The following is a 17,193-nucleotide window of genomic DNA, read 5'->3' as shown; positions in this document are numbered from 1 at the left end:
AACTGGGCCGGTGGCACCCAGGGATCCTGGGCAGCCCCAGAGGGGCAGAGCCCAGTCCCCCCTGCTCACAGCCTGCCTTGCCCTTTGCCCACCTATTTGCCACCCAATGGGCAGTGCAACCTGCCACAGCTGTGTTGGGGTGACAAGAGGCAGGACTTCCCTGGGAAGGCTGGGCAGGGAGCACCCACAGCGGGATGGAGGGTGCAGGGTGGAAGATGCAGGATGCAGGATGCAGGATGCTCACTTCCAGCCCCCACTCACTCATCAGCCTCTCTCACCTGTGCCCGGTGCTGCAGCTGGTGCCAGTGAAACACCTGAATGGGTGGGGGAGAAACCTTTAAATTCTGCCACTAAGAAGCCCAAGGTTTCCCCTGAGCTGCTCCTACTGCCTCCTCTTCCTCCTGCCCCTGCCCTGGGGAAGCTGCAATGCTGGTGTCGTGTGCTGGGCTTGGGGATGTGGGGAGGAAACACTTCCCACGGCTGGGAGCACCCTCCAGAGGGCAGTGGAGCAGGGCTGCCCCTTGGGATGAGGGAAGCAGGGTGGGCTGTGCCCAGGGTGCTGCAGGAGCCCCTCACTGTGCTGCAGCCTCTCCCCTCCTGCTCACCCTGGACTGTGCTGTCTGGAGTGCTCCAGACAGGCCCTGAGCAGCAGCTCCAGCGCCGTGAGCGGGCTCAGGGCATGTTCCCATATTCCCTGGTGGGTGAAGGTCCTGTCCACGCTCCAATACTCCCACTGCAGCTGGGGCAGGGACCCTGTGAACATTCAGTTCGTGTCCCACTCCCGCTCAGAGCTCGGCCTTTGGTCCATAATTGAATCACGTTTTAAACAAGCTTTGATCCCTCGGAAAAGGCAGTTTTCCTGGCTGCCCCTATCACCACGGCTCCTGTAAACAACTGGCAATCTGCCCACCTCCTAATTTTGGTAACTAATTACCTCTCGTTATCTTGCATCAGGCCGGTAGCCAGCATGTCACTAAGTGATTAATACAACACACACAGCAGCGTGAAGCTGCATCTTTCATTCAGCACCAGAGTTATCCTGTTTGCCCTCTCGTTGTTTAGCTTAATAAAATGGTGAGAAAGGCAGGTAATGCAAGGGATCAGTATTTGCTGGGAAGGCAAAGGCACAAAGGGCTGGGCCAGGATCTTCTGGGGGCAGGAGAACTGGCTCTGAGGAGTTTATAATCAAGATTTAATATGCAGGAGCCTCTAGTGGGCTTGTAAATCCTCTGACCTCTGCATGACCAGTGCAGCCTGTGGCCTGCTGACACCCTGCAGGAGGCTTTCTAAACCTAAAGTTCTTGACCCACAAAAAGAAACATTTCCAGAAGAAGGAGAAATTTTTCTTTATTTGCTTTCCACAGGTTTTTTTTCCCCACAGCTTCTCCCATGTGGCTGGGAAGGACCCACTTCCACCCTGTCCCATCTCTCAGCACGTGGCCGGTCATGGGGAGTGTGCACGGAGGCAATAAATTAAACTGGGGGGCCTTCATCAGTATTAATTTTGATGCTACTCAAAAGAGCCTGAGCAGAGGCACCAGCCTTGCTCCCAAAAGCCAAAAGGACCAGTTTGTTACCCCGATTTTGTCCCATTCCACCTGGGCCAGCCTGTGGCAGGAGCATTGCTCCGTCACCTTGGCGGGCTGCTGGACTGGGGGTGCTGGGGATGGGTGGGCTTGGTGGGAGGAAGCACTGGGTGAGTGGTCTGGGGTGAGTGGGCAGCTGCTGGGGGCAGGTTTAGGGTATTTGGGGCTCAGTCCCCTCCTTGCCCCGAGCTCAGCTTCCAGCTCCTCCTGCCAGCAAGGGCAGGAGAGCACTTACACTAATGAGGAATTCAGCACTGACACCTTTTAATTCCCCAAATGATTAACTTGCAGCAGATTAGAGCTGAGATGGCTATTTAATTAACAGACATGTCAAGCTTGCTTATGAGTCATTAAAAAAACCCCACCCTAATGATTGACTCGTTAGAACGGAAGAAATCAATTAGATTTATTTTTTTTTTATTCCTTCTCTGAAGTTTTTGGCTTCAGCCAAAAGGATAGAGGAAGAAAGGATGCTGAGATTCAGTGGAGCTTTATCCTTTACAGAGGAGGTTGCAGGAACAGCTTGAGGCAGGGATTTGCAGGGGGTTTGGGTGGCAAGGACTGAACCCTGTCCCAGGATGCAGCAGAGGACAGGAGCAGCCCCTCAACACTGGGTTGGTTGTGGTGGAAAGCTTCCCTGTCCCCTCTTGATCCCCCCATTCCCTCCTCCAGGGCCAAGTTCCAGGTGTCTCACTGCCCCTTCCCAAAGCCTCCTATCCTGAACTGCCTGGCTCCGATGGTGGCTTTCCCAGAGAGCCTGGAAGTGGGGATGGGAATGGCTGGAGTGGGATGGGGGATACAGGAGGGCTGCCCTGGAGCTGGGGGTGACTCTGGTGCTGCTAGGGGAGGAGGGTTGTTGCTGACAGCAGCTGGGTTAGAGATGGATCCTGAAGGTGCTGAGTTAATGATGCATCCGGGGAAAACGCAGTGGGACTTGGGCAGGAAAGGCCCGACCTGAGCAGGAATGGTCTGCTCAGGGCACAGCTGGAGGGCAAAGAGGAATGGGCAGGATTTGGGAGCTGCAGCTGGGAGAGCCTTGAGCTCAGCGGGGCCGGGAGGTCCAAGGATCTCCGTGCCCCACGTCGGGGTCGGGGCGAGGGCAGTTCCTGCTCCCCAGGGAGAGCCCACGAGGGGTTAAATGCCTTTCTGACACACAGTTATGAATTGCTGTCTGCAGAGTCTGACTTAATGCACAGAAACTCTGATTGCTCAAGTTGTAGATTGCCTCTTGACATTAATTACTATGTAAATCCTGCAGATGAACATTGTCAGATGATGAGTGGCAAGGCTCACTCCAGCCCATCTCCCAGCAGCGCCGCGGTTGCAGGAGTTGCCATAGCGATTTTTTCCTCTTGGAAAAAAATAATAATAAAATAAACCCCAAACAAACCAGCACATCCTTGTGCTCCTGCCAGGCTCTGGTGCTCTCCCTTGCTGATCTCAAGGCCTTGGGTGGACCCCACTGGGGCAGGAGCTGAAGTTGCATTCTGACCTGTTTGTGGGTTTAACACTCTTTAAGTGCTTGTCTGGCTCATCAAAGTGATTCGTGTCCATAACAGGCCTAAATGACCACGATGGGGAGATGATCCTGCACCACACAGGAGCTGCCTGGCTCCTGCTCCCTCACTTTTGGTCACTCTGTGCCTCCCTCGTGCCACTGGGCACAGTCCCTGAGGGTGATGCGGTGCTTTCAGGGGAGCAGAGCTGCAGCTGCCCCTCTGGGTCTGCTTGAGGAGGAGATTTAATGTTATCTCAGCCTCTAAAGCCAAGCAGTGAAAAGAAAAGGAAAAAAGCCTCGTTTTTCACTCGAGATTAAAGATGCATGAGCGGAATCGAGCGGGGCTGCTCACCATGGAGTCAGGGGCTTTGAAGGTGAGCTGAAAGCTCACTACATACATACATTGATAAACTGCCTCAGCTCTCTGGTCAGGAGAGCACAGGCAGCCACCTTCAAACCCCACTGTGTCTGGAGGTGCTTTGGACTGGCCCCCCCAGGTCAGTCCTGGCACTGCCAGGGGGGTGATTGTGCCCTGAGATACCACTGGGGCTGGATCTGCTCTGGTCCAAGACATCCCTGCCAGGGCCCTGCAGTGCCCTCCTGCAGGTCACCCAGCTCCTGCTGGCTGAAATGGGAGTCCCCCTAAACCTTCAGACCTCCCCAAATACCACTGCTCTCTCAGCACTGTGGCCTGGGATCAGCCCCAGTTCCCCAGGGACAGACGTGGGGCTGGGTGGGCTCCACAGCACCCGTCACCCCCATGGCCCCCGAGGGAAGTTGCACAACAGAGGTTGTTTATTGGCTTTGAAAGGCAAGAATATGTTTCTCATCCATGTCACCCTTCTAAAAACAGCAGACGTGTTGCCCCCGTGCACTAATGAGGGCTGAGGAGCAACGTCTGTATCATAATGGATGAGAAACAAGTGCCTCTGCACCCCGGAGAAGGTGACTGTGTTACTGGAAAACGACATTAGAAATGCCTTGTGACACAAAGTGACACCAATGTCAGGGAGCCTCCAGGGCCCCTGCTCCTGTCACCCTGATTAAATCAGTGGTGTCCTCCCATCCCGGTGATGTTCATGCTGGGAGTGTGGGATCTGGGAGTGGATCAGGGGGTGGTTTTGCTCCAGCTCCCAGCAGGCCAGAGGCTCTGCCAGACCTGCATCCCACAGGGATGCTCCGCAGGGAATTCCCGCTCAGTCCGTGGGATCTTCCCTCAACAAAAGGTAATTTGCAGGGTGGAATGAAAACGTGCCAAACCCCGTGGTTTTGACTCTGTGTTTCTCACTTCCAGAAGCCCCAGCCCACGGGAATTCACTGGGGTTCCTGGCTGGAACACCCCTGCCTGGAGCTGGAGCTGCCACTGCCCTCCCTGCAGACAGAGCTGCTGCCCAGGGCTCCTGCCTCCCCTCAGCAGGTAATTGTGCTCTACTGGGATCTGCAAAATTCATGGCTATAAATTTCCCCACGAGAAGAAGGTGCTGTAACTCACGACGAGCCAAATGCCAAAATGCCACTGAGAAAAGGCCAGAAAGAGCTTTAATTGCCCCAATGAATCAGTGTCATCCCAGGTTTCCAAGACATCACCACTTCACCCTCTGCACACCAGGTCCACTGGCAGCCACAGCTTCTCTGGGCAACCTGTGCCAGGGCCTCACCTCCCTCACAGGGGAGAATTTCTTCCCAATATCTAAACCTACTCTCCTTTAGTTTAAAGCCATGTTTCAGGTGAGGTCTATCCTCAGTTTAGGTCCATCTTGTTGAGGGGTCCAAGCACAGCAGCTGGCACTGGCACAGCTCCTGTTACCCTCACCCACGGCGTGGGGTCCCAGAGCCCGGCGGTCAGTGTAGTTAACAACCTTTTTAAAAATTAACTCCCTGGGAAACTTGTTATTCCAGGATTCCAGCCACTAAGGGCTTGTTAATATTTATGAAATAATTAATGGATGCACCTCTGTTCTTCAATAACTCATGTAAAGTTGTGCTGGGGAAGGCGGTACCAGAGCAGCTCAGAGCAGGAGGGGCCCTTAATTATGTATTAAACACACACAGATTTATTACACAAAGTTGTGAAAAAATAAAGGCATTTAATTTAAGAAATAACGAGGCAAATTCTGCTAGCTGGAGGCCTGTGTTAATGAGCTGAGTGGCTGTAGAGCTCTGCTCCAAGGAAAAGCATTTACAGGGAGGCCTGGTCCTGCTGTGGTGAGGGAGATGTTTTGGGGAGATTCCACGGTGGGAAGGGCAGGCACACACGCAAACATACACAGACACAAAGCTTTTCTGGGAGCTTTCCCACTTACAGCTCCTCTCCATCAGCACAAGATGCTCCTTTGCTCCAGGGACCCCCATGTAGCTGCCCCCAGGGTGGACTGGGGGTCTCTGGGGCAGGGCTGGAGGTCTCTGGGGCAGGGCTGGAGGCCCCAGCAGCAGCACACACACAGACTCCTGCCCAAACAATGATCTATATTTTCAATTTTCCAAAAGATTATGTTTTCATCTTAAAAGATGTTGTCTCCTGCTTTTTGACCTGAATAAAGTGAAAGATAATAGAATCCAGATGAAATATATATCTACATTAATCTTACACAGGGAGAGCTTTGTGCAGCTCCCAGGTGCTGTGGCAGGAGCAGACCCAGTTGCAATCAGATGCTCATCTGGGTCTGAGCGATCCCCACTCTGATTTAATGGGATTAAGCCCTGCTGGGGGATGCAGCCAGTCCTGGGGTGGGAGGCACAGCTGCCTCCAGGGAGGGGGTGGAAGAGCTCAGAGGTGCATTTTCCCCAGGACAAGGCTGTGGGGGGAGGTGTGTGACCCTGTGTCACGTCCAAAGGTGACACTGGAGGTGTGATGGAACCTCTGCTCCAGGCTGGGGCCCGTGGATGCTGCTGGCTGGACAGGATGATGCTGTGCTGGGCAGGATGATGCTGTGCTGGGTAAGATTATGGCAGCTCAGCACTGGGACAGGCACTTTCACAGTGGATTTTGGCAGCCCTGGCCCCGGCTGGGTTACCTGTGAGCTGCCACCTCAGTGCAGCAGAGAGGATTCACTTTGCTTTGTATCTCCTCGTGTTCCTCCTGCAATTTGCATTTCAAAGCCTCTCCCTTCCTCCCCGTGTCCCGGACAGGCCCCGTGCAGCCACAGGCGCTTCTGTCCCATCCCACAGTGGCACAGGGCCAGGGTGAGGGGCACGGCACAGGACAGGCTCCCCCAGCCCTGATCCCAGAGCCAGGCATGGCGGGGGTTCCAGCTGCAGCCAGAGAGGGCCAGGAGAAGGAGAGGGAGAAATTGGATTCAGAGGCAGGAAACGCAGCTCCCCAGAATGGATGTACATTTTCATTATACGCTGAGTAATTGGTGGTAATACAAGAGATATGGGCAGTATCATTATAGACCAGGCTGTGCTGGAGATGGATTATCATCATCTGTCATTATCTGGGCTTCCTTGTGGCTGCTAAAATTGTAGAACATGATTTTAATAACCCTGGAAGGCAAGAATCATTTTTCTTTTGTCACTTAACAACTTGGCCTCATTCACTGATACCTTTAAATAAGAAGGGGGGGATTAATTTCTAGTGGGATAAATGCAGACCTGCTTGTTTCCTCCTCTCTTCATCTGCAAAGGGGCCCCGGTGAGGCCTGACAGCTTTCAAGGAAATTGCAGATAATGGGGACGGGATGTCAGCGGGAGCAGGGGCACAGGAGCACCCGGAGGCAGGAGGTGCTGACAGTGGGGCCCTCACCCTGTGCCCCCCAGGCAGAGCACTGGCAGTGCTGGGAACCACAGCCTGAGCCTCGAGGGGTTTTGGGCGAGAGGTCGGGGCAATATCAGAGCTCAGTCCCCTCTCCCAGGCACAGCCCTGAGCCGGGGGAGCTGCGTCACTCCCCACCCCAGGAGCACCGCCGGGGCTCCTGACGGTGTCTCATTGTCACTGCTCTTGGCCACGGAGCCAGCCAGCAGCAGGAGAGGGACAAATCAAATTACAAGGCAGCTAATGAAAATAATGGGGAATAAAACACTTTTGGAGGCCGCTTGGTTGGATTCCTATTTCCTCGTGTCACTGGCTCTGAGCGGGGATGTTTAGAGCCTCTCGGAGCAGACATTCATTGCCTTTGTGATTAGCTCAATTGACCGTGCAGTTCTTGCTCTCACAGACCCGAGCAGAGGCAGAGGAGAGGTGCCAGCTCTAAGCTGGGCTCCCACCCCACTCCCACCCCACAGCTCAAGCACCCAGAGCCCCCCTGTGCCTTCCAGGGGCCTGGCACTGGCAGCGTGTCCCAGGGTGGCATGGACAGAGAAAGAGGGGGTTTCCCCTGATCAGCACAGCCAAGATGGGGGAGCAGGAGCAAGGGGGGATCATTTGAGAGGGCTTTGCCCCTTTTCCATGCAATGTTCCAGCCACAAGCAGCTGCTGGCACCTGCCTGGGCTGGCGGCCCCCCACCCGCCGCTATTGACTCTGAGTAAATAATTCCCAGGTATCCTTTTCTCCAGATGAAAGCCGATTTTTTTCTATTATTGTCAGAGGTGTTTATTAGAGCAGAAAAATAATAGTGCTGTGCTTGCAGCCTGATTGCTGGGAAGTGTCAGGAGGGGCCGTGTGGCCCCAGCAGCCGGGATCAGACTCAGAGATGCTGCCTGGCACGGGGGGTGAGGGATGGGATGAGGGCAAAAACCCCCCTGCCCTGGTGGTTTGGGGGGGAACAGCATCAAAGGGAGATTTCTTTTCAGCAATGGCAGAAGGACAAGATGCTCCACGGGCTCTGGAGTGTCTCAACAGAAAGGAGTGGGAATTTCCAGCAGTGGCAGGGGATGAGGTGCTGGCACAGGGCTGGGCCATCAGACATCGGGAGGTTCCTCTGCCACAGATACCTGGGCAGCAGAGCCAGGAGTTCAGGGACAGGCAAGGGGTAGGTGGGCCCATGGGAGAGCTCTCCCTCTCACCCTGCACCCAGTTGGATCACTCTGCCCTGGCATCCCTTTGGCGTCTCACAGATTAGAGATGAATAATGGCAGCTCATCTCTCCCTCCTCCCCCTCCCCGTGCCCACCAGGGCCTCCCCAGATCTGCCACGCAGAAATTAATCCTCCTGCCTCATTAATTGCAGGAATGTGTGGGGAGCTGTTCAAGGTCAGCCCCCTTCAGCCCCCCACCATCAATCCTCTCCAATTTGCAGCCTCCTCCCTGGGGAGGAGCCGGTGGTGGCACACAGCAGGGATGAGCACGGGGGCATCCCTGGGGTTTGGGAGACCAGAGCCTGCAGAAAAAGGAGGGTCCCAGCTGGGCTCCCATTCCTGGAGCAGCTCCATGCAGGCAGCCTGGGCTCCCCACGTTCCCCTGTGTCCCCCTGTGCTGCTGTCCCGAGTCGAGGGTCTCGTCCTGACCACGTCTGCCCACCCATGGGGCAGCTTAGCAGGGAGCCCTCTGCTCCCTCCCCTCTGCTGGCGGATGAGCAGGGGGGGTTGTTTGAATTAATCATATTGAGCAGCAATTAACCAGCTCTCCTCATCCATTAGAGACTGCAGCAGCTTTTGCACTTAGATCTTGCATCTTACATGACTGGCAATATTTTATTTTTTTAGGGAATAAAAAGAAGAAAGGGAAAAGCCCTTGGGGGGGGTGGTTCTTGCTGCCAGCAGAGCTGATACACGCCAGGAATGTACTTTATTCTGCTTAACAGCAATGATCCACCCAGCAGGGACAGAGTCAGGAGCACTGGCAACACGGAGGCAGCTGAGATCACCCCCCCAGCATTGAATGTGGGGCTGCTGCCTGTAGATTGTGACCAGAGCTGTCCCTGGGGTCTGGCCTTGTCCAGGGGCTGCTGCCCAGTGCCATCAGTCCCCATCCCACGCTCTGCAACCCAGGAAAAGCCCCACGGCCGCTTCCCCTTTTCACCTTCCCCCTTGCCCGATGGCCTCGGACTTGGGAGGCTCTTGTGCCATGGCCTGGGAGCCCACTGCCCCACCACCCACCCCAAAACCTGCCTCATGAGCCCCCACCCACCCACCCTCCCTCCAAACTGTGCTCCCCGTGCTATCCCACACCACAGCCATGTCCCCCCCTGCCTCTGCACAGCCACGGCCTCACCGTGGGACCCTCAGGCTTCACCCCAGGCTTTAGCCCCTGGCAGCCCCCTCCTCATGCACCCTCCTGCCCCTGGGCTGGCCAGGCCCCCCGACTCTGGCTGCAGGGGCTCTGCAGGGATGGGACCCTGCACCCTCCCTCGTCCCCTGTCCCATCCCAGGGCTTGTGAGGGTGACTCAGAGCTGAACGGGAACCGAGAGCAGTGCCACGGAGGCTCCATCCCTGCTCCCAGGGCACATTGGCACGCTCGGGGCCTCCCCGGACAGGCCCTTTCCCTGTGGAGCAGGATGGGATGAGGCCGGGGGCAGGTGGGGTCCCCTGCACACGCTGGGACGTGGGATCCCAGCACGGACCCCGTGGGGGCCCCACCGGCGGCGGGTGGTGTCCAGCTGGGTGTTTGCAGCTACGCCCTCAGTTCCCACGGAGATGCCCACGTCTCCATGGATACCCACAGATATTCCTGCTCGGCTGGTAAACAGCCTGAGCTTCCTCCCCAAATATTGGGGGTTGCTCCACCCCAGGGAGATGTTGCAAGGGCAGCTCCCCTGGCCCAGGCCAGTGGTGGGCATCGGCCCCATGGCCCAGCCCAGGGTGCTGAGCCCCCACCCCACCCCTGCCAGCAGCACAGCCCCCTCTGGGCAGGGCAGATTTGGGGGAAAATGCCTTTGCTTGGACTGTGGGAGCTGTGAGGTCGGTGGTCAGAGCCCCCGTCCATCCCCTTCCAGCTCTGTGGGAGGTAGTGCCAGATCTCCCCCCACCCCAGGGCACTCTGCTCCCAGGGGGCTGTGCTGGCCCCCCAGTTTTTGGCAGTGTGGGGCTGCGTGAGCTCTGTAACGTACCATGGAGGTGACACACAGCCCCGACCCTGGAGTAAACAGCAGTTTGCACAACAGCCACCGTGGTTGCGAAGGCTGGGAGTGCGTGGTGGGTTGGGCAACCCCCTGATTACCCCCCATGCCAGCCCCATCCCACCAGACATGGGGGTCCCTCAGGGGCAGTGAGCCCCCAGGTCAGCCCTGGGCGAGGAGCTGCTGGAATAACCTGTGTAAATGGTCGGCACTGGGAACACTGGTGGGAAGGCAGGTCATGGGCTGCCCTTGGGCATCTTGTGGGTCCCTTCACTCTGGGGCGAGCTGGACCACATGCACATGGACACAGACACGGGCTGGGGGCTGTGAGCTGCACCCAGGCAGCACCACATCGCACTGGCAGCCACAGCTGGGTTTGCCTCCTGCTCCTTGAGGCCCACGTCCCCAGCCCATGTCCCCCTGCAGGACCTGTCCCCCAAGTCCTCCACCGTGTCCCTCAGCCCAGCCTGGTGGCCCCAGGGCAGTAGCAGTGAGGAGCTGGTCCAGGTCCGGGCCGCTGGAGCGGGCGGGGTGGGGGCCGGCGCTGCTCGGGATGTCTGTGTGCCCTGGGCTTTCCTGCCTGCGGCGAGCAGGGGGTCGCAGCCTTCAGGGAAGTGTTTTGCAATCACCTTCTTCAGAGCGTCACAGCAATTAACGGCCCTGGTTTTGAGGAACTAACGGGGAAAGCAGCATGTTAGCAAACAGGCTGAGCACGGCCAGCCGCCGGCAGCCCGAGCCCGGCGCTCGGAGCGGGCGGTGAGCGGAGACCGGACACCCCGGGAACAGAGGAGAAGCAGGGATGGGGGCGAGGTAGGGACGACTGCGTGGTGCTCAGGTCCCACTGAGCACCTTGTCTGTGGCTGCTCTGCCCTGTCCCCTGCCTGGGACAGCCGCACCTGCTGGGTGCTCAGGGGTGGCTGCTGTTCCATTTCCCACACTCGAGTCCCTCATCTCCCCCTGGACGTCGGCTCGGGCTGGGGGGAGGGAACAGCTGTGGGCACCCAGCTGTGGGCACAGCACGGGCAGCCCCTCCTGGGACACGGCGGGGACCCGGCCGGGGCAGAGGATGAGCCGGCGGCCGGGCAGGGACAGAAGCAGGGGCCGCTGGCAGGGCCATTCCCAGCCCCAGGCAGGGGGACAGCGGGGGCCGTGCAGGACCCGCAGCGCCGGCTGTGCTGCCGTCGGTCACTCGCTTCTCTCTCCAGCTGATCGCCCTCCGCAGCCCCAGCGCTCGCCCGCCCTCAAACCGCAAATCTCTGCCCGGCGGCGGCTGGAGATAGCGCAGATAAACTGAGCCCGTGCTGCGGCCGGGCGGGGGGTGCTGTGTGGGGAGCACCCTGGGGTGGGGAGCGGGGCCGGGCCGGGACCCCCGTCCCAGCGCCTCCGCTGCGCTGCCCACGCCGGCGCCTGCGGGAGCGGCCGAGCCGGGGGCGGAGGTGTCGGAAGGGCTGGAGAGAGGCTGGCGCTGACAGCTAAAGGACATTCTGCTCCGGGAAGCGCCGGCGACGATGGAGCCCGGCTCCTCCAGCCCGCCTCGCCCCCAGCCCTTGCCGACCCCCGGGACGAGCCGCTCTCTCCATTCCAGGTGATGCCAAAGCCGCGGAGGAGACCATGGCCAGGCGCCGTGCTGGGACACCCCCCCTGCTCCAGCTCTCCCTGCTCCTGCTCCTGTGCTCGGGCGGTGAGTGGGGCCCGTCCTGTGCTGTCCCACAGCGTGTGCCCCCGCTGTCCCCAGCACCCCGTGCCCATCCTGGCTGGCAGGAAGAGCAGTGGCACAGCAGGCGCGGGCAGGATGGGGCCTGGCACATGCTGGCAGCTTGCCCAATGCCCGGCTCTTCCTCTCCAGGGCTGGGGGCCCATCTGAGGGAAGAGGCTCATCCCTCTGTCCTGCCTGGGCACCAAGGAGCTGAGCTGGCTTTGTCACAGCCATGCCCAGGATGTGACATGCTTTTCCTGCCTGCAGGGACTCTGGGCTGTGCCTCGGTGGCCGTGGGCTCACCCGTTGTGACCCTGGGCTCGGCCGTCACAGCAACCTGCACCATCCAGAGGGAACTCTGCCAGGGCTTGGAGCAGGGGAAGGTCCGGATCAGCTGGATGCTGGACAACAAGCCCGTGGCTGGGAGCCAGCACCAGGGCCCAGGGGGCACGGAGGTGTCCGAGCTCACCCTGCCCCGGTTCAACCATACCCAGGCCAGGCTGTGGTGCTGCGTGGAGTGGAACGGGACCAAGCAGCGCGTGGGCATGGCCGAGATCAGGGCGGGCTGTAAGTGCTGCTGCCACGTGTCACCCTCCTCCCCACCAGGGATGGGCACTTGCTCAGGCTCTTCCCCGACCGCTCTCCCCCAGACCCTCCTGCAAAGCCCCTCAACCTCAGCTGCGTCCTGAACCTCGGTGACTATGGGCTGACGTGCCAGTGGGAGCAGGGAGCCGACAGCCACCTCCCCACCAGCGTGGCACTGAAGTGTGCCGGGTAAGCCTTGGGGCCGCGGTTCCCCCGCCAAACCCCTGCCAAGCCCCGTCCTCTGCTGGAGGGACCCCGAACTCACTCCTCTGTGTGCCACAGGAGCAGAGCCCAGGCGGTGACGGGCTGCACCCCACGAGGTGGGCACAGCCACTGCACGGTGCCACGCCCGCTGCTCCAGCTGTACCGGGAGATGGAGATCTGGGTGTCTGCCACCAACGCCCTGGGCACGGCCGAGTCGGAGCATCTCTGCATCGACCCCATGGACGTCGGTGAGTGACAGCACAGGGGCCAGGGGAGCTCGTCAGCGGTGACAGAGGTATTAAAGTGCCATTAAAGCAGGTCAGTTTTAGGTCACGTTTTCCGGGCGGGTTCCGTGATGGATGTCCTGCCGGGATGAATCGGTGCCAGCGCCGCGTTACACGAGCGGCGCGTGCGGCGGGTTATGAGCTGCCGGTTGACCTGCTGCCCTCCACAGCTCCTCCAGCAATTGATTACCCATTTATTCAGGAGGTCTATTAATAATGGATCCAGTGCCTATAAACTATTTATAAAAGGAGCCTTTCCAGATGGAGCGGCTTATCCTCCTTGCTCTGGGCCCAGTGAGGGACTGCCCAGGAACCAGCTGAGCCCTCCCATGGCTGTGCCACACTCTCACCTGTGGGCAGACCCAAATGTGGGGCCTTCCAGACACCAAGCCCCACGAAATCTGTTTTCCCTTCATAGGCATTGATGCAGAGCAGTGCCAGCGCTGCATTCCTGAGCATTGCCCTATCTCAGGCAGGGACATGCACCAGCTCCTGTCCCCTGCCACAAGCTGTTTTCCTAAATGGTTTGGGGTGGTTTCTTGCCATTTCTTGCTGCAGCACCCCAGCTGCAGGTCCTGGCATTAACAAGAGACGCATGTGAGGCCATGGCCCCTGGCTCTGCCCACCACGGCATCTCTCCAGCTCTCTCCTGCTCTTCCTCCAGCCAAGCTGGACCCTCCAACCCTGAGGAACATCCAGTCCATCCCCTTCCAGACCGACTGCGTTGCCCTGGCCTGGGAGGTGGCGCGGGGCACGGAGCACATGGAGCTGCAGTGTGAGCTGCGCTACCGGGCACCCGAGGACCCTGCCTGGAGCCTGGTGAGTGCGGCCGGGGCGGTGGGACCGGGCAGGAGCCGGGACCCTCCCTGCGCTCCCAGCAGTGGGAGCAGCAGGGTGCTTGTGTGGGAGGAGGACAACAATGTGTCCCCTCACGCCCACACCAGGGCCAGCCCCTGCTTGAGACAGGAGCCAGCACAGCCCTCACTCTGGCTGCCACAGGTCACTGGCATCATGGGCCGGGCCGGCACCGCGCAGTGCTGCGGGTTCCTCTTCGGCACACGGTACCACTTCCAGCTGCGCTGCCGGCGCAGCTCAGCACTGGCCTTCTGGAGCGAGTGGAGCCCGGGCAGGAACTACACCACCCACGAGAAAGGTTGGTGCAGTCACCCAGGGCAGGCAGCACAGCGCTGGGGCACGGCCGCGCTGGCCCCTCTCAGCTCCTCCTTTTGCAGCCCCCTCAGGGAAGCTGGACGCGTGGTGGGGGGCTCGGCCGGCCGGGGCAGGGGGGCGGCTGGAGGTGCAGCTGCGCTGGAAGGTGAGCAGGGGCAGGTGGGCACTCGGGGGCTGCAGGGGCATCACCCCGGGGACCGAGATCCCCGCGGGGACCGACAGCCCCCTGTGCCCAGGCCCCACGGCAGCACGAGGCCAACGGGCGAGTGCTGGGCTACCGTGTCACCCTGAGCCCCAGGAGGAGGGGCAGGGACCCCCTCACCGTCTGCAACACCACCCACACCAAGTGCAACTTCTCGGCACCCGCGGGGACCAGGAGGGTTTATCTCTCAGCCTACAACGCCGCCGGAGAGTCAGCAGCAACCGAGGTTGTCCTCCTGGAGAGGAAAGGTGAGGGCAGTCCCCGAAGCTTCTGTGTGCCCTCCGGGGCTCTGCTCCCCCAGACAGGCTGCCGTGGGGTGCACAACCAGGGTGAGGAGCAGGGCTGACTCCGGGGTGGGAGGCACAGTGGGGGTGATGCAGGATGCTCCCGTCTCCCATCATCCCAGCTGCTTGTCCCATGCAGGTGAGCCCCTGGCCGGGCTCTGGGCCGGGCCCCAGGACATCAGCAGCCTCAGGGTGCACTGGGAGGCACCGCCAGCCCCGGTGGCCGCCTATGTCCTGGAGTGGCAGCGGGTGACAACAGAGCCTGGACACTGCAGTGCCTGCTGGCAGATGGAGCGTGACAGGGCAGCCACCACAGCCCTCATCCAGTGTAAGTGGGGGTCCCTGCCCTGCCGGGTGGTCCCTGCCCCCCTGGTTGGCTGTCCCGGGGGGCTGACACCCGTCCTGACCAAACCCTGCCCCGAGCCCTGTCCCCACCCTCCCTCCTTCCCCTGGCTCCGCTCCCAGGGCAGGGCAGGCTGGCACTGTGGGGTGGGGGCGGCACAGCCAGGGGGTCTCAGCACAGTGCCCCGAGCGCCCGGACCCCTGCCCTGCCTTGCAGATGGCATCGAGCCTTTCCAGCAGTACAACATCTCCCTGTACCCCCTCTACAAGGACGCTGTTGGGATGCCTGTCCACACCACAGCCTACTCCCAGCAGAGGGGTACGTGTGCCCCCCAGGGCTGCCCTGGGCCCCCCCTGAGCCTCTGCCCTCCTGAAAGGAGGCACAGGCACTCCCCCACACAGCCCCAGTCCGGGGGCCGTGCCCAAGAGCTCAGCCTGTGGGGCTGGGTTTGGCTCCTCTCTAAAGGTGTTCTCAGCTAACCCACAGTGTGGGCAGGGCCTGATGCCCACACCTCGGGAGTGGGACCCCCCACCACCAGTTCCCGCCCAAGGCAGCGGCTCTGCTCAGTGCCCGGTGCCTTGTCCTGCTCCTTCCAGCACCGTCCTACGCCCCGAAGCTCCACCTGAGGAGCATCAGCAAGTCAGAGGCCGAGCTGTGCTGGGAGCCGCTGCCAGTGGAGGTGCAGAACGGCTTCATCACCAACTACACCATCTTCTGGGCCAACAGCATGGCCGACGTGGCCAGTGAGTCCTGACCGTGCCCTCTGTCCCACCTCGACCTGCTGGGTGTGGGCCTCAGCAGTCCCTGTACCCTCCTCAGATCCTGTGCCCTCCTCAGAGGGGGTCGGGTCCTGCCAGCAGAGACCCAAGGGGCCGTGCAGGGGAGGGGATTCCACCACAGCCCTGTGTGTCCCCAGGTGCCACCGTGAATCCCTCTCTCAGCTCCTTTGTCATCCGGGGGCTGAGGCCCTCAACCCTGTACAAGGTGCACATCATGGCATCCACGGCTGCCGGCGGCACCAACGGCACCAGCCTGACCCTGGTGACCACAGTGCTTGGTGAGGGGGGCAGCCACCTGGGGAGGGGACCCCCAGACCCTGGGTCCTGTCCCGGCCTCGTGGCCCAGTGCAGCAGATGGTGCCCACCGCAGTTCCCTGTGACCCTGTCCCACTTCCCAGATGACACCGAGATCCAGTTCCTGTTCCTGACCCTGGGGCTGGCCTTTCTCCTGCTCATACTGCTGCTCATCTGCTTCCAGAAGAACGAGAGGTGAGTACCAGGAGCCCTGTCCCGGGCTAGGCTGCCCCAGGAGCCCCTGGACAGGGTGGTCCCGGGAGTGGTGAAATCCCACCGTGAGCTTGGCAGGAGCCAGCCCAGCCCCGAGCCCGCCCGTTCCAGCCCCCCTGGCTGAGCACCCTCGTCCCCTGGTCCCCAGAGTGAAGGAGCAGCTCTGGCCCAGCGTCCCCGACCCTGCCAACAGCAGCCTGGGCAAGTGGGTGCCGGCAGTGCTGCCACAGGTGAGACCGGGGCGGCCGCTCCCCCAGCCCTGCTCCCCACCAGGGCCACGGTGAGGGGCACCAGGGCCACGGTGAGGGGCACCAGGGCAGGTGGCACCAGGGCAGGTGGCACCAGGGGCAGGTGGCACCGGCTGTGACCTCCCGCTGTCCCCAGGAGCCGCTCCTGGTCCCCGCCGCCAGGGAGCCCGGCCCGGCCGCCATCTCCACCGTCACCGTGCTGGAAGGGGCCCCGGGGAAGCCGCCGGGGAAGGAGCCCCCCGGGCCACCCGCCGCCCCCTCGGCGCTGCCCCGGCCCTACGTGCGGCAGGACGGCCCCGGCGAGCCCGTGCAGTACGCGCGGGTGGGAGGTGCGGGGTACCGGGGGCAGCGGCTGCTCCCCGAGCCCGGACCCCGCTTCTACGAGAACCTGCGGGGCCGCGGGGACGGCGCCGGGGACTGGTGGGTCCCCGAGGAGACCCCCGCCAGCTTCCCGCTGCTGCAGGGGCTCCGCATCGGCGGGGCCGAGGAGCTGCACGAGTGCCGGGCGGACTAGTGCGGGATGGAGCCGGGCGGCGGCACCGGGAATGCCACCGGGGACCGGGATGCGGGATCCACCGCCACCGGGGACCGGGATGCGGGATCCACTGCCACCGGGGACCGGGATGCGGGATCCACTGCCACCGGGGACCGGGATGCGGGATCCGCCGCTGCCCGGCTCCATCCCGCGCTGCGTGTCCCCTCCTGTCACCCCTCCGCAATAAACAGGAGCGTGCTGAGAACAACCCGGGCGCTTCTGCGGGATCGGGAAGTGGATGGGGATGGGAACAGGGACGGGGACAGGGAAGAGACCGGGACCAGACAGGGGCGGGGACAGGGCCGGGACAAGGGCTGGACCGGGAGGGGGTCGGGA

General features: G+C 61.1%; 1 protein-coding gene across 1 annotated transcript; it reads left to right on the top strand.

The window, feature by feature from the left end:
- Nucleotides 1-10,711: 10,711 nt before the first annotated feature.
- On the top strand, nt 10,712-16,890 carry CSF3R (colony stimulating factor 3 receptor). The gene is made up of 16 exons (XM_027668674.1): nt 10,712-10,830; nt 11,606-11,701; nt 11,984-12,283; nt 12,367-12,490; nt 12,584-12,753; nt 13,454-13,608; nt 13,789-13,942; nt 14,022-14,104; nt 14,196-14,409; nt 14,585-14,773; nt 15,005-15,106; nt 15,385-15,531; nt 15,705-15,845; nt 15,966-16,056; nt 16,223-16,304; nt 16,459-16,890. Exons 2-16 carry the CDS (start codon nt 11,632-11,634, stop codon nt 16,834-16,836), a joined length of 2,400 nt encoding a protein of 799 aa, XP_027524475.1. The 5' UTR covers nt 10,712-10,830; nt 11,606-11,631; the 3' UTR covers nt 16,837-16,890.
- The last annotated feature ends 303 nt before the right edge of the window (nt 16,891-17,193 follow it).

The sequence above is a fragment of the Corapipo altera genome, unplaced genomic scaffold (genome assembly GCF_003945725.1).
Source record: "Corapipo altera isolate COAL_440 unplaced genomic scaffold, ASM394572v1 297, whole genome shotgun sequence".
Lineage (NCBI taxonomy): Eukaryota > Metazoa > Chordata > Aves > Passeriformes > Pipridae > Corapipo > Corapipo altera.
The sequence above is the reverse complement of the archived record's forward strand: the minus strand, read 5'-3'. Positions and strand labels throughout refer to the sequence as shown.

What these genes read in the sequence shown, in the direction of transcription:
- CSF3R (XM_027668674.1), top strand. Translation starts at nt 11,632, where the DNA reads ATGGCCAGGCGCCGTGCTGGGACACCCCCCCTGCTCCAGCTCTCCCTG. An exon ending in CTACACCACCCACGAGAAAG is followed by an intron (nt 13,943 to 14,021) that starts GTTGGTGCAGTC and finishes CTCCTTTTGCAG; the next exon opens with CCCCCTCAGGGAAGCTGGAC. An exon ending in CACCACAGCCCTCATCCAGT is followed by an intron (nt 14,774 to 15,004) that starts GTAAGTGGGGGT and finishes CCTGCCTTGCAG; the next exon opens with ATGGCATCGAGCCTTTCCAG.